A 13291-nucleotide genomic window follows, 5' to 3' on the forward strand; every position below is an offset into this window, starting at 1 on the left:
AGATGTTTCATTTCATTTGGGGACACCTCTCACCATTTCAGTAAATTTGACGGGTTGGTGTTGATACCGGCCTTATTTGGGAGCCTCGAAGGATCGCTAAGAAGCTTGCTGTAGTATTCAACCCTTTCCAGGCTGGGATTATGGTATCATGTGTTAATTTCACATATTTCATTCCACAGGACACCAATTCCCAAAATTTGTCCTCCCTCCAGTCAGCTGCTTCTTGAGCCAAGTCTTGCCACAGCTGTCTTCCCAAGCCTATCTTTTGCTTTTTTAAAATGTTCTTATATGCTATCCTGTCTTTATTGAGTGTCCCAAAAGTTAAGAGTATTTTGAAAGAACCCCGGTGCTCTAATAGATCCAGCCAGCCTTTTCCTTGCATTTCTGCACTCTTGTGTCAAACCAGTATCACTGTTCTACAAGATCATTTTTAGGTTCTTTGGTGTTGATCAAGAAGGGTTTGATTTCTGCTGTTGTTTGTTGGTAAATCTCCACCGGGTTGGACGAGTTTCTTTCAAGGAATTTGCATAGACACATCCGATATTCAGAGACCAGGGTCTTTAGGATGTTGTCACTTAGTCTCAATGACCATTTCAGCTTTTTTGCACCCACAAGCTCTCTGGTAGTATCTGTTGGCTCGGGGGGGGGGTGGAGATTCTAACAGGGGGTAGATTGTAACTAATAATGGGAAATGGTTGCTTTCTGCTCTCTGGAGCACCTCAAAAGAATTCACTGAGTGGAAAAGAGATGGTGACACTATGATGTAGTCGATCACACTTCCCTTCCTTTTATGTAACAATCTGATCTGTCCATATAAAACATTGACAGGACTCCCATGCAGGATATAAAGATCATGTGAGTAAACCCACTCTAGCTGTTTCTTGCCTTGTGGGTTGATTTTCTTGTCCATGGAATAGTGAGGAAAAGAGAAGACATCTTCCAAACCTATTCCTGCAGGGAATAAGATGCCGTCTGCTTGATAGCCAATGTGTTGTCATCCATCTGATTGGAAGCTAGCTTGGCCCTCCTAAGTTATTTCCACACTCCAAGCAGAGCCAGTAGTCTCGTAATCTGGGGAACCGGGTTCGCGTCTCCGCTCCTCCACCTGCAGCTGCTGGGTGACCTTGGGCCAGTCACACTTCTCTGAAGTCTCTCAGCCCCACTCACCTCACAGAGTGTTTGTTGTGGGGGAGGAAGGGAAAGGAGATTGTTAGCCGCTTTGAGACTCCTTAAAGGGAGTGAAAGGCGGGATATCAAATCCAAACTCTTCTTCTTCTATAGTTTCTTCCCTAAATGTACTCTTTGATGGGTGGTGAGAGCAGAACTCTGACTGAAGCTCTTTCCACATTCCAAGCACTTATATGGTTTCTCCCCTGTATGAATTCTTTGGTGGGAAGTGAGAGCAGAACTCTGACTGAAGCTCTTTCCACATTCCAAGCACTTATATGGTTTCTCCCCTGTATGAATTCTTTGGTGGGAAGTGACATGGGCCCTCTGATTGAATCTCTTTCCACATTCCAAGCACTGATAGGGTTTCTCCCCTGTATGAAGTCTTTGATGGGTAGTGAGCTTGGCCCTCTCACTGAATCTCTTTCCACATTCCACACACTGATGTGGTTTCTCCCCTGTATGAGTTCTTTGATGGGAAGAGAGATGGGAACTGTCACTGAATCTCTTTCCGCATTGCAAGCACTGATATGGTTTCTCCCCTGTATGAATTCTTTGATGGCAGGAGAGACTTTTCTTACGAGGGAAGCTCTCTCCACATTCCACACACTGATATGGTTTCTCTTCTCGATGAATTATACTATGGGAAGTGAGACTTTCCTTCCAGGTGAAGCTCTTCCCACAGTCTAAGCACTGATGTGGTTTCTCCCCTGTATGAATTCTGTGGTGAGAAGTGAGGTAGGCCCTATTACTGAACCTCTTTCCACATTCCATGCACTGATACGGTTTCTCCCCTGTATGAATTCTTTGATGGGAAGTGAGTATGTCCTTCAAGGCAAAGCTCTTTCCACATTCCTCACACTGATATGGTTTCTCCCCCGTATGAATTCTTTGATGGGCTATGAGCTTGCTCCTCTGACTGAATCTCTTCCCACATTCCAAGCACAAATATTTCTTCTCCCCTGTATGAATTATTTGATGGGAAGTGAGACCTCCCTTCTGAGTGAAACTCTTTCCACATTCCAAGCAATGAAAAGGTTTCTCACCTGTGTGAATACTTTGATGGGAAATGAGAGCAGAACTCTTAAAGAAGCTCTCCCCACATTCCAAGCACCGATATGGTCTATGACCTGTATGAATTCTTTGATGAGCCATGAGCTTGTCTCTTTGACTGAAGTTCTTCCCACATTCCACGCACGGATATGGTTTCTCGTCCGTATGAATTGCCTGGTGGGATGAGAGATGGGTCTTCCTGCGGAAGCTCTTTCCACATTCTAAGCACTGATATGGTTTCTCCCCTGTATGAATTCTTTGATGTGAGATGAGTGTGGAATTCTGACTGAAGCTCTTTCCACATTCTAAGCACTGATAAGGTTTCTCCCCTGTATGAATTTTTTTATGAGAACTGAGACCGGAGCTCTGGCTGAAGCGCTTTCCACATTCCAAGCACTGATAAGGTTTCTCCCCTGTATGAATTTTTTGATGAGAACTGAGACTGGAGCTCTGGCTGAAGCGCTTTCCACATTCCAAGCACCGATATGGTTTCTCCCCTGTATGAATTCTTTGATGGTAAGCGAGAAGGGACCTGTGACTGAAGCTCTTCCCGCATTCCAGGCACTGATAGGGTTTCATCCCAAAGGGATTTCTTTGATGGGAAGTGGAATGGGAGGTCTGATTTAAGTTCTCTCCACATTCCAAATATTGATATGGCTTCTCCACTGTGCAGATTTTGTCAAGGTTTCCCTTGTTCTTCATTTCCAATTTAACACCATCTGCAGGAAATAGAGAAATGGATCATGTTCCTTTAATTTCAGGAAGAAATGGGGACTACGTAGTGCTACTGCTTTTTATGTAGCTTCTAATAGATATATCTGCTGCAGCATTAGATTTGGCTCTGACTGAAGAATCAACACAATACAAACACAACACGTAGGCTAATAGTAGAAAATATATAATAGAATAATGATATCATTCAAATTATAGGAGTAAGCCAATCAAAGTTCATATATGCAATATAACAGAGTGGTAGCGAGGACTGTCAAGCCATGTGTTCAAAACAGATGTCTAAGGACAGCCTCACAATAGTCTTTCAAAAGTATCAACAGAAGACGTCTCAAAAGTTTCAAAAGTAAAGTCTCTCAATAATGCTCTGCTGATCCTTAGCATGAATCCTACTTACATATTCTGTTGAAAAATATTGGCTGATGAAGACTATTACAAAAAAGTAGTATCATTCCGGAGACACTGTCCTTTTGAGACGTCTTCCGTTGAAACTTCTGAAAAACTATTGAGAGACTTCACTCAGCAGGAGGGAGCCAGGAGGTGTCAAGGCTCTGCTATGCTGAAGCAGAGCCCCAGCACTGCACAGAGAGCTCAGGGGCAGGCGGAGAGCCTATGCCTGTGCCTTCGGCACAGGAAAGGAGAGGGTTAAAGCGCAAGGATCAGAGACGTCACATGAAACTTCCCTGCCCCTTCTGTTGGAGGAGAAGCAGGTGAAGACCACTCCCCGAATCTGAACCGGACAATTCGGATGCATAAGTTGTACTGTGCTGCTTGTACATATGTAAAATAAAGAACTGCAAATATCTCTCTGAGTGAGCAGAGGCTGCTTACTGCAAAGAGCATACACAAACCTCCACAGTGTTTGTATTGCAATAAATCTTCCAGCTAATTACGACTTGCGTGCTGTGTTATCAAGACAGCAGCTTGGCTCCCGACAGGCAGAGTATAAAAATAACAACAACCACCTCTTTCTGGCATTTTAACTGTTTGGTGTGGCTCTTTCTGGTATTTTAGCCCATTTTATACACGTGTGCTATGTTATTTTGTATGCTATTCGCTTTAGATTGTACAGCAGTTATTGTTTTGTAGTGAGTGTGGGAGATGGATGTTATTTTGCTTGCTTCATTGGATCATCCATCAGTTAAATAAAGCTTGCTTCTGACACCCAATAGTCTGTCTGCTCTCCATTCACTGAGACCCAAAGAACCACCCCGGCCAAAAGAGTACCCGTTATTGAACAATGTTCATTAATACTTCTGATAGAGGAAGAACTGAAGGCAGTTACATGGGAAATCTTAATACAGCATTCACTGCCTTTGGGGATTTGCAATCACAGACATCTTTATGGGAACCTAAGATTCGAAAAGCCTGGCTTTTTTCTGGGGTGGATGTTATTTGACTCAGTCATGAAATCTGCTCCATCTCCAAGGTCAGTCGTCTCTTTGGTCAGAAGCAAAAACAAAAACCCTGACAGAGGCTTCTTCAACTTCCTGCAACACCCTGAAGCATACATTCAGAAATGTGTGAATAGTTCACATCAGCCTGATCCTTGTTTTAAAAGAAATAGCTAGAGGAAAAATGTTCACAGACAAAACAATCCATTCAAGGTGAGCTGTGGGTTAGAATCCCAGATGCTGTAGGTGGCATTGCTGAGCTAATCAAAACCTGGGAGGTTCGTCACATAGATATATATACGTATGGAATTTCAAAACAGCTATTGTGATCCAACAGGGAGCCTTACCAAGAGAGTCTATGATCCCACGGTTCTCCTCCATGACTTCCTTATGCAGAGCTCTCTGGTCAGGATCCAGCAACGCCCACTCCTCCTCCGTGAAACGAACAGCTACATCTTCAAAGCACACTGGACCCTAAAAGGAAAAGGAACAGTTCCTCCTCTTAGACAGCATGAATATTATCCACTACACATTGCTCTTTTGTTTCCTGCATGTTTATTGCTGTGTTGCTTTCATGGGATAGTCTTGCCACAGATTTTAAGCACAGATGCTCCTTTAGCGTCTTAATTGAATTTTTTATTGTGTCTTTTATTGTATTCATTGTTCTGTGTAGGGAGGGAACCCTCCCAATGCCCTATGGACTGGGGACACAAGGAGGAGGGGGGGAAAGCCCTGGGCTACAGATGGGACTGGTTAGATGAATCCTGGCTACAATTTTTTATGGTTTGTTAATTCCTTAGAAGCCTATTTCAGCATTTCACAATAAATAGACAAATAAAAAAGCAACTACTCATAGATACTAGCGACATTCAGAGGGCTAGTTAAGGTGGGGTGTCTGTTCCTTATTCTCAGCACAGCACTGCCAGTCTTTGTTAAAGGCAGTTTTGACAGAGACCAAGAGAAGAGATTCATTCTGACTCCAGAGGATCCCTGGCTGCCCCACCCCTCAGCCTCTTTCTTCACAAGGCTGCTTCCCATTACCTGATCTGGTTCCACAGCCACTGCTTCCTCTCCACTACCATTAAAAGACAGGTGAGGAGGTCTTGCCGGCATCCTTCCGTCACCTGCAAGAGACAAGGGCAAGTGGGGAGCCAGGAGGGCATGAAGCAGTGCCTCTCTCACTGCAGGTGGGCCTTAGAAGAAGTCTCCCCTGCCAAGTGCATTTTTGCATTTCTACCCATTTCATAGTTTGTTGTGCAAAAATACATCTCATCTCCTTTGGGCTCTTGGCCACAACTGTCTTCCCCAAAAAGGTGAAACAACCCCATGGATTAATTTCCAAGTCCAGAGAATGTGACCCAAACGAGAAGAAATTCCTTCCTCCTTACCCAGCGGCCTCTCTCTGGTGTCCAATGAAGTCCTCTCTGCCTCAGAGGAATCGGGACCTGTTTCTGTCAACAGATCCTTTCCCTAAAAGAGAATCAAGGATTCAAAACGTAGAATGAGAACTATTAGGGGCAAAATCTTTAGGGATGTCCAATATAGCGCCTTGGATACTTTCAAAGAAGGATGAGATTTAGGGATGTTCTCCCTCCTGTCTGGAGCCCCTTGGGGGTATCCGGAGGAAAGTCTCTCTCACCTGCTTCCTCTCCTCCGCCTGACTCAGGAGGAAACCTTCGGCCAGGGCCACGGCCTGGGAACTGGTCTCTGCTCCGCATTCCCTCACCCAGCTCTCCATCTCCGCTGGAAGGACAGCCAGGAACTGCTCCAAGATCACCAGGTCCAGCATCTCAGCTTTCGTGTGCCTTTCTGGCTTCAGCCACTGACAGTCAAGGTGGAGGAACCGGTGGCAAACTTCTCGGGGTCCTTTGGCCTCCTGGGAGCAGAACTGCCCGAACCTCTGGCTCTGCCCATCTGAGCGAAGGGTGTCCTCCTCACCCAGGATCCTCTGCACAGAGTTTGCCCAGAATCCCCCACTGCTCTCATTGCCAGCTGAGTCTTGCTCATCCATCTGTGCTCTTAGGAAGCTTCCACGAGATCAGAAGGAATCCCTTGGTCTTCTGCCAAGAGCTGTCTGTCCTAATGAGAGATGGTGGCAAATCCTGCAAAGCAAATACATTGTTCCATTATTAGATTGGAACACAAGCAGAAGGAGAAATATGTTCCCTGGGCAAGTGTGGATGAGTCTTGCTAGGAAGCAGGACTGGACTTCACCACAGGCCAGACTCTGAGCTTTATATTAAGAGGTATAGAAATTAAACAATCCATCACTCCTCCCTTCAGAGGTCAAGGAGATAAAGAATTTCACAACTTTTAAAAGACATCTGAAGGCAGCCTGGGGAGATTTTTAAAGGCTGCCCAGAGTGGCTGGGGAGGCCCAGCCAGATGGGCATGGCACTGATAATAATAATAATAATAATAATAATAATAATAATAATAATATCCATCACTTTTTCACCTGACCAGTTTTCCCCCCTCCGGAAAGTGGCAAGCAGTGTGTGGGTCCAAATGAAAAAATACATTTGCAGCCTTCCTGTGAGGCCTCCCGGGCTTTGCAGAGAGATGACGGGAGGACCCTCTGCTCCCTGACTTGGGGGTCCCCTGCTGCATGAGCTGAGAAGACCCACCCCTGCACCCCCCCGACTCCCCACATCCCTGCAGAAGAGAGAGACAAAGCCCCCCTCCCCTTGCAGAAGGGCACTTGAGAGGGAGGGGCTTTTGCTCAGGAGCACATCTCAACCGCCTTGATGTTTTCTCTCTTCCCTTTTCTTTTCCCCCTTTTTCCAGGCCAGGCATAATTCTGCCAGACTGAAATTCTGTCAAGGTGCCTCTCACTGGGCTCTCCTCCGCCTTTGCAGAGAGGAAGAGGGAGGACCCTCTGCCCCCTGACTTGGGGGTCCCCCATTCATGAGATGAGCACCCCCCACCATGCATCTTCCTCTGCAATGCACCTTATGCAAGAAGAAAGAGGAGACTCACCAGATCCCAAGGGAGAGCCCCCAGAGCCCCCACTCAAAACCACGCCCCTTTGCAGGAAAGGAGGTGCAGGGCGGGGCTGGGACTTTGGAGGAGGAACTCCCTCCCCCGCGCACCTTTCTTCCGGTCCGCTCTAGGAATCCGCCCCAAGTTCATTTTCACCCTTGGCAAGCCGAGCTCAGGAGAAATCTTTCTTTGTATTATTCCTCACTCCCCTGATCCTTGTTTCTAACCCAACCCCAACCCCCCCCAAAAGAAGTTGCGAGAAGAGAAGGAAAAGACAGCAACCCCCCGCCCAGGTCCCATATGCACTGCAAGATCGGAGCAGTGAAAGAGCCCTGGATCACCTCCAATGAATCACAGCATCGGAGCCCTGCAAGGGTCCCCCCCGGGTCATCTAGTCCAACCCCCGCCAGGCAGCAGGAATCTCAGGACTTCCTTGAGAGCCAGCTTGACTTTCCCTTTGTTTCGCTTCCTACCTTTCTTTCCCCTGTGGGGCAGGTCGGCTGCGCAGGAACAAAGGACTGAACTGCCCAGGAGAAGGGGGGGGGTCTCTCTTGTGGGGCGAGCCCCGCCCGGAGTTCGCGCCTGCGCCGTGGGTGAGCGCCGGGTCCCGCTTCGCGCATGCGCTGGGGGGGGCGCCCGTTTGAAGAGAATATGGGGGGCCACCCAAGGGAGGCGGGCGCCCTATTGGGATGGCAGGGCTCGGCCCCCTCAAGTACTTTATTGGGGGCGCGGGAGCCCCCTGGGCCGGACCCCCCGAGCTGCCATCTTTCCCGTGCTAGTTCCCTCCATTCCACCTCCCGACTGAAAGTTCCCTCAGGCGTTTCTCCCCCCCGTTTGGTCCCCGCCAAGGAATCCCAGATAAAGGCAATGGCCAAACGGGACGGAGGAGGAATCCAGAAGAAGGGGGACATGATGGGGCTTCCCTTCAAAATACAACAGCAGGGTTAATTTAAAAGCAAGCAAGGTTACCTTGCAGGGAAATTAAGAGAGAACCATGGAAGGGTGGAGGGAGGTCAAAATGGGTCTTTTATGTGTGGGTCTCGATAAACTGAAAATAAATAAAAATTTATTTTTAAAAAAGAAAAACCTCCCTTTGTGCTTCCTCTCACTTCGGAGTCCTGGCTGGGGCTGCCTTCTCCTCTCCTCAGTTTCCTCCTCACAAAATATAGACATTTCTGTGGTAACGCATTCTCCTTGCGGGTTTTATTTTGGATCATGACACAACCGTCAATGAAGGATGGAGCAGATCCCACCACTAACCAGTTCATTTGCAGTGGACTCATCCCACTAACTGCCCCCCCCCGTGAAATATAGCACAACCAGCGAACATTATGCCAATTCAAGGCATCTCCACCGTTTGCCCCAGGCTGTCTTGTGTGAGGGAAACTTCCATTCAGGGAGTCTCGGGCAGGAGGTCATCAAACGAGAAAAGTTTTATTTTCAAAAAGAAGAGGTTTGTGAAACAAAGTTGGGTCGGGAGATGCGTTCTTTCAGGCAGAAGTCAGCTTATTAAACTAAATATGGGAATGTCACAGGCTTAAACGCAGCAGGATATGCACACCTTTCCTTAAACTTCAGTTGCTGAAATGAGCTGTTACACTTCAGGTAAACAGATGTTCCTGTTTCTAGACTGGGTGGGAAAAGCTCAGCTCGGTTTCTGTTACTTTTCTCTCACTCCTTTCCTTAGTTTTGGCAGGTGTGGCAGTTCAATCCTTTTAACCAGACCAGGTTCCTTTCCCTCAGCCTCCCTCTCTCTCAGCAATGCCCTCCTGAGGCGTTTTATTTTGGGCGCCAGACCCAGGGGATCCCTCGGCCCCCTTCTTTCTCTCAGACCCCCGGAGCCTGTCTCCCCCCAGACTCAGCCCCTCTTCCTCTCTCCTCCTTCTCCTCAGGCCAGAGCCACTTCTCCCTCAGACACAGCCTCTCCTCCTCCTCCCTTCCTCCCGCCTCAGCTCCAGCCTCAAAACTCCCTCAGAAAAGGCGCCTCATTTTCCCGCCAAAAGGGCTGGCTCCGCCCCCTGGTGGTCTGTCTGGGTAGCCAATCAGAGGGAGGTTCCAGCCCCCTGGTGGTGTTTCTGAGGGACTGCAGCTCCAGACTCAGCCCGGGCTCAGCTGTCCATCACAGCAGGGCTTTCTGTTCAGTCTCCTCTGGACATTGAAGTGGTGGCATGTCTTCCCTATAGCCTCTTGTCTGAATTACACCTGGAAGAAACGACTCACTTGTCAATCACCGTTCTGACTTCCTTCCTGGACTGCAACACTGAAAGGCAGGAGCAACCAGGCTGATACATTGCACATAAACCCCTCTAGTTGCCTGCACATTTTGTATGGTCACTTTCCTTCTCGGAGGGCTAGAGGCTTCCTTCTCCTTTCCTGAAGGAAAGCTCAGAGTCTGGAATACGATGAAGTCCAGCCCTGGCTCCTAGCTAGACTTATCTACGCTTGCTCAGTGAACCTTTCTATTCTCCTGACAGCAGATCAATTCCTGCCTCAAGTCTCCCATCAAACCCATCCGTTGAGGTTGTGCTGATGGCCTGGAAAAAACAGGGGAAGTTCCTGCACTGCATGGGGCTGGTCTAGTTGATCCTTGGGGTCCCTTCCAACTCTACACACCTATGATTCCATTATTCTTGGGGTCTAACCCTCCTAGAGATATAGTTTGAATATTCCACCCACTCCCTCCCCGCCCACATTTTTCTGGAAAAGAATGGCTTTGGGGAAAAACAGAAAAAAACCTGGTTTCCCCCCATTTTTTCTCCAGGTCTTCCAATATCTAAGCCCTCCCCAAGTCTTCATTACAGTGGGAGAACTACCAGAAGGCCTTTGGAGTTGGATCAGTGTCTGGGCTGAAAGACGGGAGTGGAGAATCAGAGAATTGGAGAGTTGGGAGGGACCCCAAGGGTCATCCAAACCAACCCTCTGCAACGCAGGAATCACAACGAGAGAAACCCAGGCAGACGGCCACCCAACCTCTGCTTAAAAACCTCCAAGGAAGGGGAGTCCAGAGGCTGCATGCGGTATGCCAACACTGAACTGAGCCCACACTGGATGCCCTTCTGGCAGATCTCATTTAATGAAAATGTGCATACCACGAATCTGTTGAAAAACTAACAAATGTTTTGTGAAAAAAAATTGTGGAAACGCTTCATAAATATCACAAGTTTGTTCCAGGAAAGAAGCCAAAGAGGAGGAAGTAAAGCTATGAAACTGCAAAAGGCGACAGAGACGTTGCTGTTCCTCTTCTGCCCCGCAGGCAGTTTCCACCGCCGTCCCTGCCAGGCGGGCTGCTCAGAGTCCTTTGTCCACAAAGAGCAGCCTGGCGAGTGCTGGCGGCCAGGAGGTGCCACCCGGGAGAGGCCTCCCCTCGGTGCCTCGGCCTCACTGCTCCAGCATCTGCTCGCAGGTCCGGGAGACTTCTCCCAGCTTGACCCGGGCGTAGTCGATCCTCTTGAGGGCCATCTGGCAGTCCTTGCGGGCCGAGTAGCTGGAGCCTTCGTGGGGCTGCCCTGTGGCCACCTGGAGGGAAGAGGAAAGCAGGCCAGGTGAGAGGGCAGCCGGCAGCTCAGAGGAAGGACCTGCCTCCCTTGCCGGTGCGGCGTAATGGGCAGTGTCGGACTAGGAAGCGGGAGGCAAGGGTTCAAATCCCCCCATGGGGAGCTGGCTCCAGGCCCATCACAGACCAACTCTGCACTACAAAGACGTCTGCAAACGTGGCACGACAGCTGGCAACATCAGCCATGTGGGAATCCCTTGCAGACGACGGCCGTGCCTGGAGACAGGCAGGTTGCGCATCTCTAGCAGTGACCAGGGGAGGAATGGCCGCTTTGGGGAGCGCAGAGAGAAGGGACGCCAGGCTGCAGCTGCAGCAGCACAACCAGGCGCCTTCCTTGCCCCGGCTGCAACCAGGACTCAAAATTAGCCAGGCACATTATGCTACTGTCCAGACTGCGTGGAGATTTCTGGGCAAGCCCAGTTTAAAAGCCTCCGCCTTAGTCCATAGTGAACACTGTTTCCGTTTCCACCGTGTGTGTTGGAAGAGCAAGCAAAGGTCAGACAACACAATTGAGATAATAGAATACAAGAATCAAACAGACATTCCGTTGTGGTGACCAAACTCAAGTTTAAAGTAGCCTTTGGCGCCTTGCTTATTATATACCTTAGTTTCTAATGCTGGCTGCCACAGCACCTGTCTCTTGCACATCGGTCTCCACAGCCCCAGCAGTCGATGTAACGCTCTGTGCTGACTTCACCCCCCGAAGGTGCCCTTCTCCAGGGTCTCCCGAGACAGACGGATGCAGACAACTCAGCTGTGAAGTTCACTGGGTGACCCTGGGTCCATCCCTGTCCCTCTCAGCCTGGCCTACCTTGCAGGGTTGGTGTGGGATTAAATGAGAACTAGGACCTGGGAGAAGCCAGGGTTTGAATTCCCCACCCGGCCACGATAAAACACACTGGATGTGACATGGGGGGGGGGGGCGGGCTGTCCCTGCCTCTTTCAGCCTCTCCTACCTCATAGCGCTTAAATGCAGAACAGGGAAAGCATGTAAGCCACTTTGAACTCCTTGGAGGAAAAGGTGGAATAGCAATGCAACAAGGAAATAATGTCGATATATAAAGTTCTGCTTGGTCCCCTGCAACCTGTTTCCCTCCCCTTCCCTCAAACTGTGCACAATGTCTCCTTTTCAAAAAATCGTAGAGCTAGAAGGGATCTCGAGGGCCATCTAGTCCAGCCCCCTGAAATGCAGGAATCTCAACATGCCGTCCCCCGTCATCCCATCTGAAACCACACGGGTCTGGCTTAGCTTTGCAAGTCAGTTTTTGATCATCAGAATAGTCTTGCAGCCGCCGCCCCTGGAGGAGAGCAAAGGGGGACCTTCCAGCCCAGCCTCAAGTTCTCACACTGGCCCACAAGGTGGGGAATCTGGCGGCAGGATCCGAGCCCAAGAGCAGCAATGTGCCCTCCTGCGGTGAGTTTCCAGCCACTGGTACCCAGAAGCACCATTGCTGCCTCTGGCTGTGGAAGCAGAGCACGGCTGGCAGCCACAGACAACCTTTCTCACCCCCCATGAATTGGCTTCCTCAGCTTTTAGAGCCACCCCACTTGGAGGCCACGGCAGCCACCAGCCCAGGAGCCCCAAGCAAGTCCTCAGAGCTCTGAGCATCCCTCGCCAGATACGGCAGGTGAACGGGGGGACTTTTCCCCAGCTGGGAAGGCGGACAGCAGGAGCGTCAATTTAGACACATCGACTCCGTCTCCTATTCTTGCTACTGGGGCTTCTGGGGTGCTGGATGGGGCTGGGCTCCCTGACAGGAGCCCCCCCCCAAGCGCCAGCCCTGCCCACCCACCTGCGTGAGGTAGCGGATCTGGGCGGAGAGCTCCGACTCCACCTTCTGGACGGAGCCCATGAACTGGGAGGTCTGGCGCTCCAGCAGGCTCCAGTTGGGCTTCTCCTTGGACAGCTCCAGGATCACGGTGCCTGCGGGGGGGGGGGAGAAGGGGTGATGTCAGTGGTGGGCGGGGCAAGCAGGTGCCCCCTCAGGCGCAGGGGGAGTTCCACCCAGCTCCGCCCATGGGACCGCCTGGCCCCTCCTGCTTCCCTAAGGCCCCGCCCACCGGCGCCCTGGATTGAAGAAGCCCCGCCCCAGAGGCCTCTAAGCCCCGCCCAGAAGTCCCCTCCCTCGCAGAGCACAGCTCGAGGCCCCGCCCACCCGCGCTCTGCATGGCCGCGCCGATCTCTCGCTCCAGCTCCTCCAGCAGCCGCAGCCGCTCGTTGGCCAAGCCCAGCCCGTAGGCGCCCGAGCCGGACACGGACGCCGCCGACGCCGACGAGGAGCCCGCCGCCATCGCGCTCCCGCCCGCCGGGACGCCTGCGCATGCGCCGAGCAGTCAAGAACTACGTCTCCCGGCGCGCCCCGCGCTCTCTTGGGCACGTGACCCTGGGCGGGCGGGGCCGTCGGGAGGCGTG

At 50.5% G+C, this 13291-nt stretch overlaps 2 protein-coding genes across 2 annotated transcripts; both read right to left on the minus strand.

Moving 5' to 3' along the window:
* Window positions 1–1275: 1275 nt before the first annotated feature.
* Window positions 1276–7892, minus strand: LOC310748491 (uncharacterized protein; the record flags this gene model as incomplete). The annotated part of the gene is made up of 6 exons (XM_083584322.1): window positions 7799–7892; window positions 5983–6445; window positions 5732–5813; window positions 5385–5467; window positions 4691–4817; window positions 1276–2939 (listed from the first exon to the last, which is right to left on the minus strand). The coding sequence occupies exons 2-6, from the start codon at window positions 6352–6354 to the stop codon at window positions 1276–1278; spliced, it is 2328 nt and encodes a 775-aa protein (XP_083440448.1). The 5' UTR covers window positions 6355–6445; window positions 7799–7892.
* A 2482-nt stretch (window positions 7893–10374) lies between these two features.
* Window positions 10375–13196, minus strand: MED11 (mediator complex subunit 11). The gene is made up of 3 exons (XM_083581292.1): window positions 13035–13196; window positions 12672–12802; window positions 10375–10841 (listed from the first exon to the last, which is right to left on the minus strand). The coding sequence occupies exons 1-3, from the start codon at window positions 13168–13170 to the stop codon at window positions 10704–10706; spliced, it is 405 nt and encodes a 134-aa protein (XP_083437418.1). The 5' UTR covers window positions 13171–13196; the 3' UTR covers window positions 10375–10703.
* Window positions 13197–13291: the final 95 nt, after the last annotated feature.

Source organism: Podarcis filfolensis (assembly GCF_964270895.1).
Source record: "Podarcis filfolensis genome assembly, chromosome: 13".
Classification (NCBI taxonomy): Eukaryota; Metazoa; Chordata; class Lepidosauria; order Squamata; family Lacertidae; genus Podarcis; species Podarcis filfolensis.